We start from the raw sequence: 23,440 nt of genomic DNA, 5'->3' as shown, positions 1-23,440 counted from the left end.
GGGGTGGTGTATCATATCATTTATTTCAACCCTCTATTGCACCATAGCTCCTGTAAAACACAAATGAGGCAAGATCAGAGAGCCTGGTGACAGGAGGCAGGACAGTAAAAGATTAGCTGTCTTGGTTCTCGCATCAAAGACGGCTGAATTGAAATTCCATTGCTTCAGATGTTAGATAAAATATTGTCAGGCTGCATATCAGACTTTAAAGCAATAAAGATGATGCCCTCAAACCCAAATGTTTTCCGTAATTATATGATCCCTGTGACTTTCTTCACACATGGCTTCTTGAGGAAAAAAAGGCAGAATGGCAAAAAGAAGGGTCGCTTTGAAAGGCTTTTGTCATGCAGTGTTAAAAAAAGCAGAGAGCAAGATAAGAGGCAATTTCCCCATGCGCTCCCGATATAGCTGACCAAAGCAGCTAGCCAGATTACGTAATGATCTGGAAAAATGGAGTGCCATGAAGCCTTGAAGGGTTTACACAATCCTGAAGGGTCATTTCACCTCAGGCACATTTCATAAATAAATCAAAAATTATTTAAAAGCTGCTGATTAGAACGTCTGTACAGATATTTCAGTGGATTAACCCATGTTGTTTCTTTTTTTTTTCTACTGGTGTTTCTGGGTCTCCATTTTCTCCTCGGTGTGCTCTTCACTCAGATGAGTTTCATCCGTCACATGTGCCACCCAGCAGGCACAACAACAGCTGGAGTACACCATGCCCCAGCTGTGCACCAATCATCTTTAGCCCTTATGTAATGCTTCCTTAATGATCAAAGGGCCACAAACTAGCAATGGAAAATACAGCCATGAGACATGCACGTATCTAGATGTGAACATGGAAGTGGGAATATATAAATTAAGCTACATAATGTTTAAATGCTTGGACTGCTTGTTTTCTGATATGGTGCATTACTCAAACTAATAAATCCCTTTCCTGGGCACACAACCTGTAATTTGTTTGCATTTCATATGTGTCTCCAAACCATTTTGCTTTGTTTTTTGAATACTGAGAATTCGCCTCTGAGCTTGTAATGTGATCGAGGAATAGTCTCTGGTCTGAAGCACTGAGAGAACAGGGTGGAGTTTATGAATGGAGAAGGTCTGACAAATAGGCTAGAGCCAAGCCATTCAGCAATTTAAGACTAAATAAAGGAATTTTAAAACGGACTGACAGGGAGCCAGGGATTGGGGAGAGGCTAGGATAGGGGTTATGTGATCTGGCCTGTTTGTACCAGTTAGAAATCGTGCAGTTGCATTTTGTACAAATTGTAGGTGAGCTAGAGATGTCTGGCTGATCCTAAAAAGTAATGAATTACAGAAGTCAAGGCGAGATGTTATGAAAGCGTGAATCACTGTTTCCAGATTTCGTTTGGAGAGGACTGGCTTGAGTTGTCAGGCGCCTCAGCTGAAAAAAAAAGCACGATTTTACAAAATTGTTAACCTGTGCATCCCTTTTCAGAGTTGAGTCCATTTTAGCACCTAGGTTTGTAATCAATGATTTTTCACAAGGGGGTAGGAAAGTGAGGTCAATAGGGGGTCACCACTACCAAAAAGCATACATTCTGTCTTACTCTCATTTAGGTCCAGGAAATCAGTCAGACAGTCGAGGAGAGGTTGGATAGAGCTTGTTACACTTAAGGGGAAAGTATACTTGACAAACATCTGCATAGAAATGAAAGAAACATTGTGTTTTCGAAAAATAGCTCCGAGAGGATTATTTATTTGTAGCATGAATACGACCTCCATAAAACTACGAAATTTGTCATTCTGGACAGCTCTTCTCAGCTTCGGGAGCGTAGTCTTGACCTGGAAATTGATCTACAGTGTGCTCTGCCAAGTCTCCTCAAAACGAGCCCACCCCCTTCTCCACCTTGCAGATTATAGAATTATAAGAGACACTTGAATTACCGGCTCGAATAGCAGGTAAAGGCAGTGATCTAATTAAGGAGAGCTGAAAAGGCTCCTGATGGGTAGATTTCCAAGTCTAGTCCCAGGCACCCCAGCCTTAAAACATCTGCCAATGGATGAGGAGATGCCAGCCCACCTCACATGCTGAACATGATAACAGTGCTGTCATAAACTTTAGAGAGGTTATAGAGGATTTTAAAGGTTAATGAATACGATAAAATGTTTTTTTAACCTATCTTAAGTATATGTTAGTAAGAATGTTTCATGATATTGTCTCCAGAGCCAATTAAGCACAACACTATGAACCTCTGGGTGTAGTTACTTCTAAACAGTATACAGTAGTTCATTTTCTTGTTTCAAACTTCATGTCCAGGGCTTCTATGCCTATATTATAGTTCATGACCACAAAGCAAACTACTATGCATTTACAGTATTTATCAGACACCCTTATCCAGAGCGACTTAAAATCAGTTGTTACAGGGACAGTCCCCCTAGACATAGCCTAGACTATGCCATTCACCACTCTTGAAGGGCAAAGGGAGAAAACTGTGTGTGTAAGTGTGAAAAAGATTAACCTTTTTTTTTTTTTAACATTATTGTGATTATTCAAATGTGTTTTAATTAGTGGTGGGCCGTTATCAGCGTTAATGTGCTGCGTTAACATGAGACTTATCGGGCGATAAAAAAAATCGCCGTTAATCTACTCACAAAGTTGGGTTGGGAGCTGGGTCTATACTACGCAAGCTATTGTGCCGGAGTTAAATGGTTACACTAGATTTAGAAGTATGTTTCTTCTTTCCTGTGTATTTTAGTTTCTTATTTCCTAAAGACTTTTATTTTGTTTTTGAGACCCGGTTTAGTTCTCTTGGACACATGGCGTGAGTTGTGAGAGGTGTGTGGGGTTTGTGCAAGTGTGTTATTTTGTGAATATTTTTTTTAATGTTCTTTTAGTACTGTATATTGTAGAGAGAGGTGCAGAAAGACGCGATGTGACGCGATGTTCTGACGCGATGTTCTGACGCGATGTTCTAGCTTTTTGTACAGAATACACTTTGCACAGAAAATCTCTTGGGTGTCACAGCTCATCATTTGTGGTTCAAGAAACGAAATCAAAAAGTTACCGCTACACTATGATGACTTTCACCTTGATATTTTAGCGAGGATGTATACCTAGCCGAATTGCACTGTAGGGGGCGAGAACGAGTCTTCGAACTGTGAAATTACCACATCAAACGTGACGTGGAAACATGGATGCAGCTATTTAACTGAATAAACAGTTGGTAAACACAAGTACATCTTATTGAACATAATGTATTTTCATCACCAACTATCATAGTAGAACAGCTTTCTCAAGCAGTTTGTGATGCATTTTGGAAACAGGAGATGAGCCCCTGGTCTAATGCGCCACCTGGCTTGAGAAACCCGTATTTGGGTAGCACACATATTCTGAATGCCTTCGGCAGAAATCAAATGATCCATTTTAATCTAGATTCATGTAGATAAATCTAGATTAATCTAAAATATAGATTAATCTTGATTAATTTAGGTTACTCTAGATTAATTTAGATTAATTCCAAGATTACTGTGAGATTAATCTAGATTAAGAAAATTGATCTATGCCCACCTCTAGTTTTAATTCACTGTCTCAGCCCACCACAGTGTTGAAATTCAGGGTAGGTGCAGGCTAGGTAGGGAGAGGGAGGCAAAAATGGGTAAGGAAGGAGCACAGGTTCCGTAGGACTTGATTGTCACCCTCCCCTCTGTCTGTTCAAAGCCAGACAGGTCAATCAATCTTCAGTGGGCCGATAAAGTGTTTAAAGTCTGACGGCTGAATAATAGGACGGCTCTGTTGAACACAGAGATGGACTACTGGAAAATGGACCATTTCCCACCCACCGCCTGACTGCGGTCGTACATCAGCCCCCACTGATACAGTTCCCCAAGGTGGGAGGTAATCCTGTCTGGTCTTTAGCCTCAGAATGTTTCATAAATACAACAGTGAGGGTTATTCTTCAGACAGTATATGGAGGTTTTATAGACTCAATTAAAGGCGCCATTGTGAGGGCGATGAACTCAATCAAGTGATAAATGTTAAATCTGACTCCACCTCTTTTAATCAATTATCTCATGTATTAAATTGAGGGATGAAAAGAATTAACTGAACCAAGAGGTCAAACTGACCTACAGAATAGAAGATATTCCTGGACTGATCTGAGGGATTAGATTGACTACTTATGATTAAAATCAAAATAATTGTGTGCTTCTTTAGATTCTTGCAGTGGCAAGGACTGAAGGACGATAATATATTCTCGGATCAGTATTCATTTATTCATTTGTTTTAACAGAGCTGCCATCTGAGCCCCCCCCTCAACGCAGTCAGTATTTAAAAAACAGCACCTGACTAAATGTTAAAAGGGAACTGCACACAAATGCACACAAAGGCTTCTCCATCCTGTCTCATATTCAACATTCAAACATTCTGGGCTTCCAAATTGTCTAATGCACATGGAGTCCAGCTAGAATAAAAAAAGCATCTATATAAATTGTTGGGGCGGCAGGGGCAGATATCGCCCCCTGCTGGAACACCGTTCATTAAAACTGTGTAGAAATGAAGGCAAAAGGATGTGAAAACCCCTCTAATCATCTTAAAAATGAGTAATTTCTATTCTCCAGACAATGTCATGTGAAGAAAACCTGATTACCAAATATTGAAATTAAACATAAAATGCAAAATGCACATAAAAGGTTACAAATAGCCAAATAACACATCATGGCATATAATGTCTGTTTACCAATTTATGCTCATCCTTTTGAAATGCTCTGAAGCAGCTAAGCCAAGCAAACAATTTTCATACATCAGCAGTCATTAAATGCCCCAGATAATGCGCGGATTTGTAGTTAATTAATTTTTGCCTTAATCCATGTCATTTCGGGGGGTTCTGAGTCTGAAGAGATGTTATTGCATAAGGACCCACCATGAAAGAGACTGTTGTCGGTCAGGAAGTGACGGCAGTACTGCGGGCTGCCACGCCTCTCCGCCCCCCAAGAGCTCATTTTTGTGGGGAATTCGAGATGAGGGATGCAGGCAGAGATATCTGTAATGAAAACAGAAGATAAGATGCTGGATGAAAAGACCTTGAAACAGCCCTGTGCAAAAAAACGATTATCAAAAAGAAACTGTCCTGGTTTGAAAATGAAAGTGGCACATAAAAAAAAGTCATATATGCAACAGGATAAATAAAAGTGAAGTGATCGTCATTGTGAAACACTGCAGCACAGCACACGGTGCACACAACAAAATGTGTCCTCTGCTTATTACCCATCACCCTTGGTGAGCAGTGGGCAGCCATGACAGGCACCCGGGGAGCAGAGTGTGGGGATGGTGCTTTGCTCAGTGGCACCTCAGTGGCAGCTTGGCGGCTCAGAACTGGCAACCAGTGGTGGCCTAGCAGTTAAGGAAGCAGTTAATGGTATTTGCTTGCCTATAAAAAATTTTTTTTAAAAATCACATAATATTACCATTTTTATTACAAAAACAGGTACATTTCTAATACAGATGTACTACATATAGCAGTATATAACTGCTGGATATAAATGGGACATTTTAGGGTTTTCAGTGCTAATACAAATTTGTATTTGTTGTTGCAACTTCACCGTCGCCCCTCCATATCCATTCCCTGTGAAACCCTGTAAAAAGTACTAATAATAATAATAAATACTCACAACTGCCACGGAAGAACAGGATTTAGCCCCACAGTTTTATATATGTTGTATATGCGGCCGACGATGGATGAGATTTGCTAATTAAATTAATATTTCGTCAAAATATATTTAATACATTTATTTTCAACATGCAAAAATTTTACCAATCAATGTACAAACAAACGTACAAGCAGCAAATCATATGGAAAGGATCGGTACTATAGACCAGAAATTTGTTTACCAGAAACCCCACCCCCCAGCAGCTCAGTACCGAAGACAGATACCACACGAATCTCAAAACAACACAAACCTCCTCACTATTCCAATAATATCCAATAATTTTTTAATGCAAGGAGACCGTCTGCTGGTCTAGTTCCATACATGGTTCCGCTAATTCTGATCTCATACATTAAAATTCATGTAATTATTTATAGGTTACCAGTAAAAAAAATGTATAAGGACTGCAGTATTTTAAGAGCTTTAACTCTGGAGTTAAATCTAATTTAAGACTTTTAAGGATCTGTGGAAACCCTGAAAGAGATATACTACTGTTTAAATGTATAGGATCATAATTTAGAATCACTTAGAACCAAACTTTATTAGCAATGTCAACTTTATCTGTGTTGAATTCCAATAGGAATGTTTACTAATGAAAGTCTGTCAATTTCAAAGGTTCTTTGATTATTAGAAAATCCCTTTCATTTACCTTAGTACAGCTGAATTCAGATGTCATGATTAAAGAAGTTGTGCATTTATGTATAACACTGTAAATGACCCTGAACAGTAATGTATATCCACAAGCAGGTGTTTTGTCAAGAGTTTCTGTCACAAGTTCTTTTTTTGTTAATGATTACATTTCATCACTGAAACATAATTATTGTGTGCATGATCTGCAGTCAGAATTGGAAAACTAAAAAACACAGATTAAAATTGACAGATTGCACTGGTAAGATTTCTGTTTTAGAAGAGATTGCCATGTACTGCTCAGGGAGATATTTTGTGAGAACCACAACAATGAGCTACAGTAGTACGTTGTCATTTCAACAACATAATAATCCTGTTTTTAAACAGGATTCTGATACATATTAGCCGTTTCATAAATCATTCACTAAATTAATCAATCAAATAAAAAACTATGAGACTTTTCACATGTTTTACAATAAAGTGGCAGCACATTATAATCTACTAACATTTCTCTTGCATCTCTCAATTTCTGGAACAAAAACTGTGGATCATGAACTCTTATATCAGGGGATCTGGGGGCAATTACACAGAACAAAATTGAAAGCAGATTTCATGTGTGTTTGAACTGCTCTGATGGGGCCAAATGCCATGAATTGCAAATACAGCTCCCTTCATCATTAAAGATGCTTTTTATTTGGTATAATAAAGCATTAAATATTGATGGTGGTTGATTGCACAGAGGGTAGCACATTTACATTGCAAATTGTCTTTATTCTTTTTTCAGATTCTTGCCCATATTGCCAGAGGGAAGTTTTAGATTCACAAAAAAAATTACAGTTTTCTTATCTCCTCTAAAACAATGTAGCCACCCCCCACCACATTATCAGTTTTACCATTAAAAGATACATAATTATCATCACTCAATTATTGAAAAGGTGAGAAACACACATGAGGTGTATTCATTCAGGAAGTTATCTGACCTCCACTAATCACTAATTAATATTTTGAATACTTTGAGTTAAGATTTTTTAAGAATTTCAATGTTCGAAATCACAATGCAATATATAAATCACCCAATCTATGGTTCTCCATTTGTTGAGGTAAGCGTCTTTCTTCAGCTTGTGGACAGAAATGGACTGACAAATCAGTCATAAGGCAGATGAAATGGACAGAGCTCTGAAAAAAGGCTCACAGACAGCTTTAGCATTAAACCCCACAGGGTTTTAGTGTGTCTTTGAAACACTAGAAGAGAGGCAGGAAACAGGTGCTGCTTAAGGAAGGAACCATTAAAGTCAAAAAGTGAAAGTGAGATGGGTGAAAATATGGAGAGAGAACAACAAAGAGAGAGAAGGTTAATGGGTGGCATGTTTGATTGTGTATTCTGACATGAAAATATTTTAAAAGATTTAAACATCTGAAGATGTATGTAGAAATGTTATTTGCAGACATGGAATACCATGATCTCATTAGTGGTTTTAATGCCAATCTAATAAATACTGTGTCTTTGTAAGCTTAAAGGGAGTCTTTACATATAGGGAGCTCACCGGAGTTTCTTCCAAGGACCCAAAATGAACAAACAAAAGTACGTAGCTAATGGCACCGGGTAGCCACTGTGAATGGAGAGGGAGGGGTTCTATAAACCCCCACAATGGTTTTGAAATGACTTTTAGCTTTAATTTGAGGGCGTTACATCCAAATATGGTGAGCAGCGTAGGGATTACATTAGTTTGTATGCGTGCCTCCCATTTTTTGAGGGACCAAAAGTAATAAGACAATTGACTGCTCAGCTGTTCCATGACCAGGCGTGTGTTATTCACGAATTATCCCATTTAAGAGGAGCATTTAAAAGTTCTAGAGCTCATTTCAAGAATGCTATTTGTAATCTGTTGCTGTCAACTCTCAATAAGCAAACCATCACTAGCCTGAAAAATAAAAACAAACCCATCTCAATGATAGAAAGAACATTAGGTGTGGCCAAATCAAAGAATGCTCCTGTTAGCTCAGCAACGCAAAAAGACTATGGAAAAAAACTAAAGAATTCTTTGCCTGCTGAATAAAAACCCTTCCCAACAATTGACCAGATTAGGAATACTCTCCAAGAGGGAAGAAAAGACTTCACCTGAGTAAAACAGAGGGTACACCACAAATTTAACATTTACAGCATTCACCAGACCCCCTTATCCAGAGCGACTTACAATGGGCTGGTGATGTCTATGCGCGCCAGACTTCAGGCTGTACTTGCTGCAAAAAGTTAAAAAGTGAAAGCTTGTTTTATGATTGTTAATTTGTCCCATCACTTTTGGTCACTTCAAAAGTGGGAGGCACACATACAAACGAACTATTTTGAAATGCATTCTTCTGGTTTTTTTTTTGTTATTGTTCTGTCTGTCACTGTTCAAATAAACCAACCAGTGAAATTATAGACTGATCATTTTTTTGTTAGTGTGCAAACTTATCATCAGCGGTTCAAACAATTTTGTATTTTCATTTGTTGCGTCAATGCAATAAATGCGCACACTTACATGTGCATTTGTAAGCATCAGTATTGCACAATTATCACAAAAACCTGTTGACCATAGCGGGTGAGGACATTTTAGTCTCAGCTGTATAGTGAGCAGCTCTTAACACGCTCATCAGCCACACAGAGGGTTAGATTTAGTGTCATTAGTGTGCCACAGGATGGTAATATGAGAATCTTGATTCGCTGCACTGGTAGAACTATCCCGTCCGCCTGAGGGGAAGACAATCTGCTCTTCCCTGTCAAGTGGGTTGTCATTATCACGGGAGGAGCAGAAGAAGGAGATCGGCCCTTGGGAGGCCTCTGGCTCTGGATTCTCGCAGGCCAGTGTCAGAGCTGCTTAGCGGCTCCATGAGGATATCTCGGTCCCAGAGTCTCATGGGTAATGAAGAATAAAAGAGCAGCCAGAGCTCCACAGTGGGGTATGACAGTTGCCTAATGACTAAAACATGAAGCCCAGATGTAAGACAAGAGCACAAATGGGATGTGAGGAAAGGAGAAGTGGCTTTTGCCCTTCATGATATGATATGATATGCGAAGATTTATAACCATGTGGCCATGCAACAATCCACATTACCTGGGGTGGGGATCTCAAATACTGAGGGAAATCCTTTGCACAGTAGCTCTCTCTAATGGACTGTTTCAGTATTACTAGCCCTCTATTAGTCCTCTGCATATTTTATCTGATCGGTGGATCAGTAATAAAATGAAACCACGGGTGCACGTAATTGATCCAAATATTAAAATTCTTGATGCTCTGGACAAAGCAGAGACATCAGACTTTCTAAAAAAACATTTTTCTTTTTTGTACTTTTGTGTACAATTATTGGTTGCGCTTCCACGGAATGTAAAGAGAAATGTAAAGTTCACGTGTCATTATCAGGCGAACATCAATCTCCGGCATGAACACTGCGACTGGCTTCTTAGAGACCTGTTAAAGATGCGCTCTAGGTTGGCAGTTCCCAAAGGCATAAGATATATTACACTTCCATTCTCCATCTCTGCCTGTCGTCCACTCATTTTCCTCCATTACCCACACACACAGTCCACACATCTCACACGGCCACAGCTGTTTTCCTCGCAAAGCGAATCACCAGCCCCATGCCACTGGAGAAGAACTAATTCAATAAGTCATAGGTGATTGATTGCTTTTTTTCTGTCCAAAAGAAAAATTACTCCTCTAAATTGGGTTGGCTCGTGGGAGCACAGGCACAAAGAAGAGCATCTGTCTCTCATTCGCACACCGCAGTGGATCCAGTGCACATGAAAGGCGTCCTCTTAAAAACAAAATCAAGCTACATGGAAACTTTTGGCGACCCTCGTGCCCCACCATGAAAACTCGACACAAGTTCACATCTATTTACCCACACCTTGACACACAGCCACCGGCGACTGTCACACGGTGTCTGAGATTATCGTTTTATACTCCCATTCAAGTTTCGGAAAGCTGGAGCAGATCATCAGAGTGATTATTATTTTAACCATTTATATGAGATTCATGAAAAGTGACACCAGATAATGCTTGAAGGACGGAAGTGGCTGATGCAGGTGCACGATCTCTTGGCCAAAACACTGTGACACCTTTTACTTTATATCTGACACTCATTCAGTAGCTGGTGTGCTTCACCATACCAAAAAAAAAAAAAAAAAAAAAACACTGGCTGGTTTTAAAGCTTGGATGTTTTCCCTTCTTCACTCAGTTTAAGACTAAATTATGAGACTAAATTATTCTTTTATGAGTTCTGCATACCAAACATTCAGGAAGCTCTTCAAGAAGGTCATTTAGTTTTAGTCTGTGCTACAGCAGTGTTGCCAGATTAGGAACTTTTGGGTTTTGTTTTTTTTTTGCATGCTGCAATAAGTAGTTGCAGCAGTTTAATACTGGCAAGACTGTACTGCAGGCCAGACGTTTCCCCACCAATGGATTTGCTAAAAGGTAAATATCACACATCTCTTTTCATAACAAGTGACTTATTTTGAGTGTAATGTACAAATACATGGCAAAAACAGGGAAGCCTGTCAGCACCTTTCAAGCCTGCAAAGTGAATGTCAATGTACTAAAGACACACCTGCACAGTGTCAGTAAACTTATTTTAATCTAGAGATACAACTCTATGAGAGTAAAATGTCAGTGCTAATATAGCATAGAAAATAACACTAGAAATAAAATTGATATATCATTAAACATATTATTCTTATCATATTACTCTAACATGGTGCATAAACCTCAGCATTAAATATTTTTACACATTTCATTGTTAATTTTGATACTAAATTGAGTAAAATTAACTCAACACTGAAAAACAATTGCTCTAATTTTGCGTGTAAAATTGACACTTTTTACTGTTATTGTTTCTACTGTGTGCTATGTCTTTTTCAGAGCAAGTACTTTGAGCCTATGTGGCTATAAAAATATTGACAGACATGTACAGAGGGTACGGAAAGTTTTCAGACCACCTTAAATTTTTCAATCTTTGTTATATTACAGCCATTTGCTAAAAGAAAGAGTGCTCACTGTCCTGATGGAGTTGACCTCTGCCTTAATTTTCAGAACCTTGACTCAGGCCTTCATCACAGTTTTCACTTCACCAGGTGTTTCTGGCCAAAGTTGACTTAAGAGGGTGAAACCCTTCCCGGAACAGGATTCTGATAAAATTTTGAACAATTCATGGATGCACCAGGTAGAAGAACATGCAGAACCTGCATTCTCCAAAATGCTCAGAAAAAAATTCACTTTGGAAATTTCTCCGGCTGGAGAATTAGGCATTAGAGTAAATGTGCGGTGGGACAAAGCCTCTTAGCTGGCAACAGCCCTCCTCTTTCATGACCACAGAGCCTCCTCACTGTGACCACAAAAGCTGCAGTTGCCCACCGCCTCCCCATTTCACTAAGGACAAGGGGTTAAATAATTCATTAGACCTCAGCAGCAACAATGAAGCTTGTCTACAGCACAACCCAACACCAGAGCAGGTCAGCAAGTTGATACACTCTGGGGCACTTCAGTTGGAGAACGCCGGAGTCATTTTACCTCTCCACGTTCCTTCACTGAGGCACACAGTCACACAGGTGTGGGCGGGACCGAATGACAAGGACGAGATTGGTTCCCCTTGTGGGTGGAAACATTCTCTCTCTCTCTCTCTCACACACACACACACACACACACACACTAAGGAGCATCATGGACACGAACACAGGTGATGTAAACACTCGGGCCAGCTATCAGTCCCGTGCAAGGTCTGGACGCATATCAAAGCCGACTGTATCACGTGGAAAGCTAGAGCTGGGTGGCCTACAGCGGGGTCCGAGAGCTCGGAGAGCTTGATCGCGTTAAACTAACAATCTTTCATTTGAATTAAACGGTTTGCTTTATGACTGGTGCATGCCATGTTTTGGGAATCATCCTGAATCGTAAATATATTACAGAAAGCACACCAGCTAATGTATCTTATAAATAAAAAGAAATATTTCTGTAAAAAAAAACATATATACACACACATACACATATACAGTACAGGCCAAACATTTGGACACACCTTCTAATTCAACATTGGTAGATTCTCACTGAAGGCATGAAAACTATGAATGAACACATGTGGAGTTATGGTGTCTGAGAATCTACCGATGTAAATGGTCATGAAAATAAAGAAAACACATAAAATTATCTTTCAATACACAATATACTGTGCATCCTGTCGTTCTGATCTCTCGTGGATCTGGATACTTGTGGAGAAAGCAGTGCAGGAAAAACAACGTGGACCCTGTTACACCTGTGTGTCCCTGTATCGGTTTACCTGCGTGTGGGTGTGTTTGTGTGTCACACACCTCCTGCAATGGCCAAAGAGAAAGGCCACAGTCACTTTTGACTATAACGAGGAAGCGAGAGCCACCTTTGGGCCCTTGTCCCGTTGTCGTCATCTATCACGGACCACCGAGGCCTTTTCTTCGTCTGAGTAATTCAACATTTTTAAACGTCGTGTTACTGTGCGACCGTCCCCTGCTGTTTACGTGTTTGGGCTGCATTTCAGGATGCAGCGCAGGTGCGACGTGCCATTTTACACCGAGCCGCACGCAGCACAGTCACGGCTTCACGTTTTCACAACAAGCTGTGACAAATGAACAAGTGCACCACACTCGTGCTAACAAAGAACGGACGCTCGGTACTTACTCGGCTGTTGTTGTGTTGTGTTGTGTTTTTTTTAATAAAACTTTTTTTTCTGTTCACAACAAAGCATCTTCTCGCCTCGGACGCGGAGCACGTTATTACTTCCCGGAGCTGAAAGTGTTCACTGTGTAACTGTCCCGCGCTGGCGTGGGACCGGTCCCCCTCAACGCCACCAGCACAGCGGGTCCGGTTCAAACGACACGCCTGGCGGCGGATCTGGAGCGGACTGGGAGGCGCAGCGAGCTGGACTGGATTTCGCGGATCTGGAGTCTCACGGTCAAAGACCGACCGCGGTGTTACTTTCACGTTAATTATTTAAGTCGGTAGTCCTGTATGCCATTAGACTTCAATTTATTAATAAACGCGTGTACAATTATATACAGCAATGCATAACACCTTAAACACATGTTATTTACCATTTACATTTTTATTTTGCACCTCTTACTATTGGCTCTTACTAAAGGCTACACTTGATGAATTGTAACATCACAATAATGACTTATGTGACACAATATGATATTTTATAGGAATTCAGCTATAACCAATCAAAACACAGCACTGATTGTAATTGTGTTATGATCATGTGTGCATTTGAATGGATTTATAAATAATGCAGTGGCTGCACTGAGGTATGGGAATTATTGATGAAGATGGTAAATGTGCTTTTGAAATGGGACTCTCTGAAATCTGAACTCTCTACTCTCCTTGTTTTCCCTCTCACAGTTCCCGGAGAGTAACCGCCATCCTCACTGTGTCAGTTCAAAGTCTGCCAGCAGGGCCAGTAGGCAGGGTTTAATTCACCTTTTAATTCAAACGGCCTGGCCAATGGGAAGCCGGCAGCGGCTGGCAGGGAAATTTACACAACAACAAAAAAAAAAAGGAGGGAAGAAGGGAGAGAAAGGACTATCCCCTTGTCTCTCTCTGGTGGGGGTGGGGTCTCAGCTCAAACAACCCCCCCATCCTCCCCCGGCTTGGCCCATTAAGGGGAGCTGAACTGCCGCTTCTGTAGACCATGGTGGACACAACCCCCCCCCCAGCTTTATCCCAGGAGGACCTCCTGCAGATGGCTTTCACTGGGCGTACCGCGCTCACGTAGCGTTCAGGCTAAACCTCGGCCTGAAATCTCAGCCTTCTGAAGTTTGCATTTTCCCCCCATTTCCTGTATCTATTTTGTTCATAGGGTGGTTGTAGCCTACACTCGCCTATGAACCAGAAGACACAGGTTCAAATCCCACTTACCACCATTGTGTCCCTGAGCAAGACACTTAAACCTAAGTGTCTCCAGGGGGGGGGCTGTCCCTGTAACTACTGATTTTAAGGTGCTCTGGATAAGGGCGTCTGGTAAATGCTGTAAATGTAAATGTAACTATTTAGTTCTCTGGCCATGAGGATGGATCGAACTTGAAGGGAGAGGGGAAAAGACAATACTTAACAGTGTGTATAAGCTGCAACTCTGTTAAAGGTCATTAACATTTTGTCAGTGATCTTTGTCAGTTTTTACCCCTTCTTCAGCGTTTAATGTTTGACTAAAAGTGCTTTTGTAACCTCTCTCGTGTTCACAGCTTCCCCCCTCTCTCTTTTTAGACCCACGATTAAACCTGTTGACACAGATTTTGTCTTTCAGGCATAGGACTCCTTAGGAAGCGCCTTCCTTGGAGCTCAGTCTTTGCTTTGTCCTGGTGACACAGCCCAGCAGCTCCCCCATGGCTTGATGGATAAAGTAAACGGTACCACCCCCCTTTTCACCGGGGGATAGGGCACAGGGAAAATTACAAGACAGCGATTTCAGAAAAGGCCCTGTGATCAAGCCAGGATTATGATGCCACCCGGGCATCAAGGAGCGCAGCTCATGGCTCTTTCCAACTGATAACTGATGTATTGCATAGTCTATATACGATGTATAACATATTATTAAGAAGCAATATTCGCTCATTATTGTTATTCATATGTCATATTATGTGCAGCAAACAATTAAGACTCAAAAGTAGTTCAAGTTGATTAACTTAATCACGTCTCAGACTTTTACATACATTAAGTGGAATGGAACTTTTACAGAAAAATAAACTTTTCCACGCTGCATTTAAAGTAAACTTTAAACATAAAAAATCCAACTTATTATACATTTAAATATACAGATACAAATATAAATATACATTATATAGTGCAATAGCAGACTCTTTTTTTTCTAAGCTCAGTCCTCTCTGCTCTTTTACGTCCACCTGAAAATCCTCTTGAAGCTCCTGACAGCCATGTTGTCCCCAAAGGCGTCAGACATTCGACTCCAAAAACTGTCCTTCTTCCACAGTCCTTTCCCTTTCCTTTCAGCATGAAGTTCTGCCTTCAGCAAACGCCGGTGAAGCCTCCAAAAGACACGGGAATGGTGGTCCAGACCCAAAATGGGAACGGTCCTTGCTAAGCCCAGCCTCAACACCTCTTCGTTCAAGCATTTTCTGAACATGGAACCCTGATGTTCATGCAGAGAGACACAATAAAAGCTGTCAACCAACACAACAGTGTGTCCCAATAAGAACATGTACGTATATATTCATTTGTTTTAGATGATGCTGTTTCTTTTTAATAATGATAAGCCCAGTGATAAGTCAGATTGAGTGTTGTTACTCAGCGACACAATAGCAGCGGCAGGATTTGTAGGATTCAGATTTATTCAGATCTACTTTGACCTCTAAATTCAGTCTACAGGCCAGTACTCAACTTTCTTATTTGTGATCAGGCCATAAGGGTTTGTACTACAAGACTGATCTGTTATTGTGGGAGGCGGGTATTATAGAGCACATCTCCAGAACAATGACATGCAAGACCTGGCATGGTGAATGGTGTGATCTTCTCGTGGAACAGAACACCTGAAAAAAAGGGCTCTATGGGTTGATGGTACATTATACGTTAAAAAATATGTAAAAAGAAAATATAACAACTGCGGGTCAAGAAATGCAAAGGCACACGTGGGAAGTATGGATTTTTTCTACAGAGAGAGTTGGATGTTGGATCAAAACAGGGCTAAAAATTGTGAACTATGAGCCGTCCTGTAAGTCCGATACCAACCCGGTTCTGCAATACCAGGCAGTCCAGCGTCTCACCGTCTCTTCTGATAAGTTGGAGCCACACTGTCTCAGCAGGCGTCAGCTGCTTGCCAAGCCAGTCACGCCCCTCCGGGGTCAGGTCCACCCCGGCCAGACGCACCTCCAGGGGAGCATGCGGGTGACCTGCTGACACCAGAGGGACTCGGTGAGTGTGTCATACCTGTTCGATGACCCTGTAAAACCAGAGTGTCCACCGGCATCAGCATCAAAGCACGGAAGGGCTGTAAAAGGCCAAGACGTTGCAAAACAATGACCTGTTTATGAGCTTTAGGGGACTACTGTTTAACCTCAAAACCAGAAGAGTTCAAAAGAAGCCCGTTTGAAGAAAAACAAGGAACATGGAAACAAAAGCAGGGCAGTCAGACAAAATCATTACGGAAGCTTGAATCCCAAATCAGACAGGCTCTGCAATCAAATCATTGGTTTAGCAAATGCACAATTTCATGCATTGATAATTCTGTTTTAAGGGGATGGGCCTGTCAATAACTTTAATGCTGTTACTGGATTATGGCACCCTTTTAAACTCTAGACAAATACGCAAATCGTATTTTATGCATTCCGACAGCCTCAATAAAACCTTTATTTTTCTCCAAAAAAAAAAGAGAAAGAAACAAAAGAAGCAACAAAAACTGGGATTCGTAAAAGATGAACAATGCGATTTGAAGACAGCTGTCTGTATTTAGGAGGTGGTCTCTCCAGCAGCCACAGTGATTTGATTTTAATTATCCCCTAATCCTGGGGGAGCACAGACAGAAGTGGAGTAGGATCGGGGGGGGTCGGGGCTCTTACTTTTCGCCAGCATGGAGGAAAGCACAGGGACACGAATCGGGACATGTTCCACCTCCAGCCCCTTGTCTGTGACGCCGCACACCTTCCCTCGGAGGTTCACGTTCTTCTCAACGAACTGCGCCGGGATTTCAGAGGCGGACTTAAACTTTGTGAGCTGCAAAATCAAATAATGCTTCAATGTGGCTGCCCACCATACATTAACATTTACAGCATTTATCAGACACCCTTTTCCAGAGCGCCTTACAATCAGTAGTTACGGGGACAGTCCCCCAGCGAGACCCTCTAAGAGGCTAAGTGTCTTGCTCAGGGGACACAATGCCAGTAAGTGGCCACCCCTTGTAAATCAGGGGAGGGTCGAGGGTGTCGCCCACCAGGCCACCGCCACCCTGTGTAAATCAGGGGAGGGCCGAGTGTGTCACCCACCAGGCCACCGCCACACAATGTTTCCCCCTCGAACCTGTCAACTGTCCCTCGGTTGCTCTTACCGATTCCCCATCACACTTACTAGTCTAATGCTCCGTCCTAAGATTATTATGCCTGCGACCGCCAGTCCGGCGCTGATGCTCTGTATTAAAAAAGAAGAAGAAGAAGAAAAAATCCTATTTAGGTAGATTGTTTAATGCATGTTTCATTTAAAGTATCGTAGTGGTGTTAGCATGCTACTAATGTTTGTAGGACTCTGGCGAATGAGTGAACGGCTCGTACCCGAACAATAGTTAAATTGTCGTCGGCGAACTGAGACACCGCTGCTATGAAATTAGAAGAATTCATTTTGTCTGTGCGACCGTCTTGCGGAGGACGAGCTTCGGCCATGTCTACGCGTCTGTGTAGCCACGCCCACAAAGTACGGCAAGCGTCCCCGGCCAAAAAACCCTTAATAATAAAAAGAAATAACCTGTTATAAACGAGACATGACACGACTTCATTTAACATTGAAACCTTTAATACACAGTTGTTATTAAATCTCTTCAAGGTATCGCTGTAAAAAAAAAAAAAAAAAAAACAGATGATCCTTTGTACAAGCATGAAATTAAGCCACCCATAATTTCATAAATTCTAACAATTAAATTCTTCACCACAAGCTCATGAAATGGACACCAGAGGGAACTTGTTTGTGAAGCAGAGCATACTAATTTTCATTGGATTTAGTTATATTTCTGTGCAAACCAAGGGTCTATTAGAACTTAAGAAAATGCTGGTGAAATACAAACAAAATAACTTAATTATTTGGTCTGTTCAAGTTCATTAAATCAAGACAGTCTCATTAAGAACTGCGTACAGCGGCTGGCATCATAGATACCATTGTTTGTGTCTTTCAATTACAAAAATATATCCCCCCCACCTCCTTGTTGTTAGCTCCTGTCTCATCCCAGGGCTCCTTACTAGGAAAATGCTATCTATGGAGCAGACAAAAAAGCTGTATAAAATAAATGATGATAGGTGACACATCATTTAACACGCCAACACTCTCTGCACTGCTCCAGTTCATATACAGTTACGTGCGATAAGCTTAAAGGAATAATATGATTATGCTGTGGATATCAGCACCATGAAATATGGTGCATTTGTTATGTTTACTTACACATGCCAGCATCACATTTTATGGTACACTTATTACACCATAACAATTAGATTTTGTATGACCATAAAAGGCACATGAACCAAAGCAAAAAACAAAAATTAACACCCAAACGCCCCAAAAAATTTAAAGCAGCTACTTCCTTGTCTGTGTTAGAAGGACAGGAATGCCCAGTGAGACAGACGTCTTTAAGGTTTTTACACAGATGTAATTTCCAAAACAATTTTAAAAAGTCCACAGTCCAGCAGTGGTGAAACTTAAAAGCCAGAGACCAGGCTGAAGAAAGGCATTGTGGGAGCTCACAGGAGCAAACGTCTTGAAATGAAAGTAGTGCACTCAGGGTCTTGGTTAAGGTTTGCAGTGCCAGGCTGCTGGGCTTTCGTCTTGTAACCGTTTCATCCTCTTTCCTAAAAAGATCCACCAGCTGAGTCCAATGATGACACACACCAGCGACTCGACGTAATATCCATCCAGCACGGTCACACAAACTCCACCCTCTTTAACACAGAGCTGAGAAAGAGAGAAAGTAAGTTTGACAATGTAAACATCATCTTTAGTTGTAATTATCATACAAAGTTAAACAAAGTCCACATCATCACCATCAGCTTGGAATGGCCGTTCGTATTAACGCATCATTTCGTATATAATTCCATGAGACAAATGAGAACAATTACATTTCCTTTTCCTGATTGGAAAATTATGTATAATTAATCTGTCATTACACATACTGTTAAATTTTTATAAACTCTGAGCAGATAATGAACAAATAATATAGCACTTATGCTGCAAAAAACATTAGAATCTTCCTCTGCCTACGGCTTCTCCAGTTAGGGGTCGCAACAGCGGATTGGCCGGTCTGGCTGTCTGCACAATCAACATGGCAAAGTTTTATGCCGGATGCCCTTCCTTACACAACCCTCCTCATTTACCCGGCTCCAAGAGACGCACGGTCACATTATAAATGTTATCGAAGCATAAGACATGGGCCCACAGACGCTCACCCCTACGTCTTCCGGTGTACCACAGGTCTGGCCGATGGCTCCCTGACATTCCTTAGAGGTCAGTGGGTCCACAAGCCAAAGCGCCAGTGTAGAGGGCCAGTTCCCTCCTAAATTAGTTACAGTGTTTAATAAGGTCATATAGGTCCCCCCAATCACAGGGTCACTGACTTTGGCATGGAAAGCCATTGTTGCGACATACATGCTGTATAGTGCCACCTGTTGGAAAATGTTGAAAAAAAATTAAACAAATGATTTTTTTTTCCTTTTATAAAATTCACTTGAACTTCTTTTTAATTTGCAAGTTCACCTGGTGAAGAGCATAGCTCAGGAGCACAACAGCATAGTAGTAGACTGGAAAACCGTCCTCATGTTTCACGCTTGGGGTCCACCAAACAAGCAGTGCATACTCCAAACCAATCAGCAGCCTGCCAACAAAAACAACCAAAGACATTAGGGAAAGTTTTATATAAGCCTTTCATTAAAAAAAATGTCTGTAGTTCATTCTATTTAGGTAAGTAACCTAAACAAATTGTTTAGGCAATTCTGGTAAGTCAGCATTTTTCATGCTGTCCCCAAAAAGCCCCACAGGAAATATACAGATTCAGATCGCATGTGCACCTGAAAGGAAAAGCCTTGTAGAAGACATCTAAGGGCCGAGGCCCGGCTGTGTATTTACTGATGACCAGGGGCAGCAGGATCTGCAGAGGCACCATGGGTACGGCCAGCAGGGCAAGCTGCTCTTTAGGCACTCCCGCCTCGATCAGCTTCAATCCTGTTACTGCATCAGCTGCAGAAAATCCAATCTGAAACACACAAAAATATCAAAATAACAATGAGCAGTGTTGCATAGAGGTGCAGTAAATGCTGCAGCAACAGGAAGATGTGATAAATAATAGCAGAATGACAGGGTCACACAGTTTCCGTACTTTAGCTGTTAGCAGCAAACTGCAGAAAGTGAAGACTGTAGGCATCCGCACGATGGAGAAGAGCAGCCGATATGTTTCCGTAACTCCCTGGGTCTCCTCGCTGGCCGCCTTCTTATACTGCTGCCTGCCATTCTCCTTTTTCAAAACTGCCACCAGGGTGGTGGACACCATGAACACGATCCCCCAGAAAAACAGGAAATCTGGAGGAAGAGACAATATTAAAAACGCTCATAAATGAAACATTACAAATGCTCCTAAATCTGTTTGAAGACTCACCCGACAAAGTCACAATGCCCTTGTCCTGAGGCTTCATCCTGAGGTACTTGTTGCAGAAGTCAGGCGACTCCAGTGCCAGGAAGAGCACATTTCCGAGAAAGTACCCAGCAGTCTGGCCCACGGAGTTGCAGGTGGACGCGTAGCCCACATTCTCCCTGGACAGCATGGTGAGCGCCCAGCCGTCCACGGCTATGTCCTGCGTGGCTGCCAAGAATGCCAGCATGAAGAAGACGGCCGTCAGGCTGGTGACGTTCGGCCCCCTCGGATCGGCGCTCTCCAACAGAGAGTCCACCGTGACGGACAGGCACAGCATGAACAGGCCCAGCATGTACTGGGTGGGAACCAGCCACGACTTCCTGCGGCCGAAGCGCTGAACGTAGAGCGCATCCACCAGAGGCGCCCAGAGCAGCTTCAGGCTAAAAGGCCAGAAGACGAAGCTGAAGTACGCCTGGTCTTTGTAACTCACATTCTTGCTCTGCATTATGAGAGGAATGCTGCCCGCCAAGCCTAAAGGGATCCCCTGGAGGACGTAGAGGCAAAGCAGCAGCATGATGTTTCCGAGCTCGCCCCGAATTCCATTGCGGACTTTGGGGTGACCGTCCTCGCTGTCCGAGCCGCGCAGCAAGTTCTCCTCCTCGGCCTCGACATCAGATGATTTGAGCTCGCCGTCCCTCATGTCCTGATAAAGAACAGGCTTCCTCTGCCTGCCGTTTTTGTACGTGATCGAATCCGACAGCTCCATGGCAGCCTACAGCACATCAATTCTGCAACATCCACGGAAGATCTAGTACGATACAACATTATCGTTAAGTACGTTCAAGAAACAATTTCATACAGTTTGACGTGGAATTTCGTAGCTCCACTTGAAGTGCTTCCACATTAATTTATTATTGTACTACCAGGACTCCTAGAGCAGAACATCAAGCTAAAATCTCGTTTCGCAGATCGCTTTCTCGCTTCGACATCAAAACAAAAAAAAAAAACGAAAGCAAGTCTGGTAAAATGGTCACATAAACGCGGTGCGTATAAAGCATAAAGAAATTAAAGATTCAAACGAACGAAAAGAACTGAGCACATGTCACTGAAGGCGGACAGTACCTCTGAACATGAAACACCACATGACACCAAACGAATAGATGGAAGAATCAGCACCACACAGCAAGGCTCATGCAAACATTGAAGACAGACTTCCGACGGCCGATAATGTAGAGCGGAGGCTTTAAATCACAACTAAAAGAGCTAACCGGCATTAGAGGATGCTTGTGAGGCAGAATGAGGAAGTTGTGTGCACCCGTTAAATGATTCCGAATACTTCAGATGACGTGTCATACTGCTCCGGATTTTAAGTTCCTACCAAAAGATATTGTCTTCATTTTTTTTTTATTTGTGTTCTGAAAAGCATACATCAATAATTGTACCAGACAATTTAACTTCGGCTGGTTAAACAACCAGTTCTCTTGTTTAAAACAAGGACTATGTTGTCGAAATTGGTAAATTAAACTACAGTTGAATTCACTACAGTTCCCATGAGGCAATGCGACCGAAAGAGCTATGACCTCTCTGCCCCGAAAGAAACATAATTGTAAACGTTTTACAGTGGAATAAAACTTAACTAGAGCTTATGATGAAATGACAGATTAGATTTTTGTAGGGGAAAAAACTAACTATGTCTCATGTTTAGACAATGTTCGTGAGGTTTAGTAGCATTATTATTGGAGCATTTTTTATTGTTCGTTAACTGGATGAACAATTATGTCCAGCACAATCTGTTAAAAAAATAATATTTTGCATAAACTGATTATATTAAATTATATTTAGTCTGATACTGGTTTTTATCGGTTTTATTGGTTCTAATGAGAACGTTTAAACCTGGAAATATTTGGAAATATTTGAACAGTAATGTAACATGAGATGGGTGACAGTGTGATGGTATGATGTGTGCAGTACATCCCCCTCAAGTGGTACGTTTCTCACAGATCATGTGGGGGAATGCAATAGTAAACAGTTCAAGTCTGCTGTTTGAACCCAATGGAGCCATTCAATTTAAGAATCTATTCCAGCACACCTGGCACAGTATAACCTATGCCGAGACGAGATCTGACCAGTGTTTAACAGCTAACGCCTCCTCACTGGTGCACCATGATGAAATATGACTGACCCTTCAAGCTCCGCTGCATTTCTGGTTATTCATTATCCTACCCCACTTAGACATACTTCTTTTTATCCTCTCACACAGTCCCAGGGGAATTAGAGAAACAAGATCTTTTTGTCCAGTTTTAACTCAAATTTATGGGGACGTGCCTATGCAAAATAGAGCACCCCCACAACATTAAAAAAAACCTGCTTGGTATTTCCTTCTGTTACCTGTAGCCAGAATGTTAGCAGCAGAGCATTTGTGTCCAGTAAGATGTGAGGTGGGGTGGATGAAATTATATATTATACCTGTGCATGTGTTCTGCAAAAATCCGTAGATACCTGATGCATGTCATCCACACTTGTGCCATGTATTTATCATGTTAACTCTTTCATCCAAGCACATCTCATAATGTACATATATCATATATCATGGTATATCCAAAATAAATGTAACATTTTAATACATCGTGCACCTTAAAAAACAATACACTACCTGTCCTGCTTTACAATTTAACACTGTCTAAAATACATTTTTGTGACTTCAAGTGGAAAAGGCTTCTCCTCACATATAGTCAGTCGAGTCCCTGCCCAATGTCCCAGGATGGACTCCGGAATCCGCGACACTGTTTCAAAAGTAAGCGAGTGAGTTATTAAAAGG

General features: G+C 41.5%; 3 protein-coding genes across 6 annotated transcripts in view; all 3 read right to left on the bottom strand.

Moving 5' to 3' along the window:
• plch1 (phospholipase C, eta 1) overlaps nt 1-13,139 on the bottom strand; it is a 55,748-nt gene extending 42,609 nt beyond the window's left edge. The window contains exons 1-2 of one of the 2 annotated variants that reach the window (XM_028961867.1): nt 12,981-13,139; nt 4,887-5,006 (exon numbers count right to left, since the gene is read on the bottom strand). In XM_028961867.1, coding sequence (XP_028817700.1) covers nt 4,887-4,965 — 79 coding nt within the window. In that variant the 5' untranslated portion in view covers nt 4,966-5,006; nt 12,981-13,139. Of the gene's footprint in view, nt 1-4,886; nt 5,007-12,980 lie in introns of those variants that run through there. The other variant, XM_028961872.1, reaches the window with a different exon arrangement.
• A 1,826-nt stretch (nt 13,140-14,965) lies between these two features.
• On the bottom strand, nt 14,966-17,711 carry c18h3orf33 (c18h3orf33 homolog (H. sapiens)). Of its 2 annotated transcripts, none has more exons than XM_028962482.1 (5): nt 17,570-17,711; nt 17,370-17,429; nt 16,865-17,018; nt 16,038-16,201; nt 14,966-15,441 (listed from the first exon to the last, which is right to left on the bottom strand). In XM_028962482.1, exons 1-5 carry the CDS (start codon nt 17,675-17,677, stop codon nt 15,187-15,189), a joined length of 741 nt encoding a protein of 246 aa, XP_028818315.1. In that variant the 5' UTR covers nt 17,678-17,711; the 3' UTR covers nt 14,966-15,186. The 2 variants fall into 2 exon arrangements, with proteins under 2 accessions (XP_028818315.1, XP_028818316.1); XM_028962483.1 differs by having other exon boundaries at nt 15,153-15,441; nt 16,073-16,201.
• A 171-nt stretch (nt 17,712-17,882) lies between these two features.
• On the bottom strand, nt 17,883-21,951 carry slc33a1 (solute carrier family 33 member 1). 2 transcript variants are annotated; one of them, XM_028962409.1, is made up of 7 exons: nt 21,891-21,951; nt 20,647-21,430; nt 20,371-20,570; nt 20,063-20,247; nt 19,752-19,869; nt 19,445-19,660; nt 17,883-18,953 (listed from the first exon to the last, which is right to left on the bottom strand). In XM_028962409.1, the coding sequence occupies exons 2-7, from the start codon at nt 21,386-21,388 to the stop codon at nt 18,792-18,794; spliced, it is 1,623 nt and encodes a 540-aa protein (XP_028818242.1). In that variant the 5' UTR covers nt 21,389-21,430; nt 21,891-21,951; the 3' UTR covers nt 17,883-18,791. The 2 variants fall into 2 exon arrangements, with proteins under 2 accessions (XP_028818242.1, XP_028818241.1); XM_028962408.1 differs by having other exon boundaries at nt 21,745-21,926.
• Nucleotides 21,952-23,440: the final 1,489 nt, after the last annotated feature.

Source organism: Denticeps clupeoides, chromosome 19, assembly GCF_900700375.1.
Source record: "Denticeps clupeoides chromosome 19, fDenClu1.1, whole genome shotgun sequence".
Taxonomy (NCBI): Eukaryota; Metazoa; Chordata; class Actinopteri; order Clupeiformes; family Denticipitidae; genus Denticeps; species Denticeps clupeoides.
This window is presented reverse-complemented; position numbering and strand designations above follow the sequence as displayed.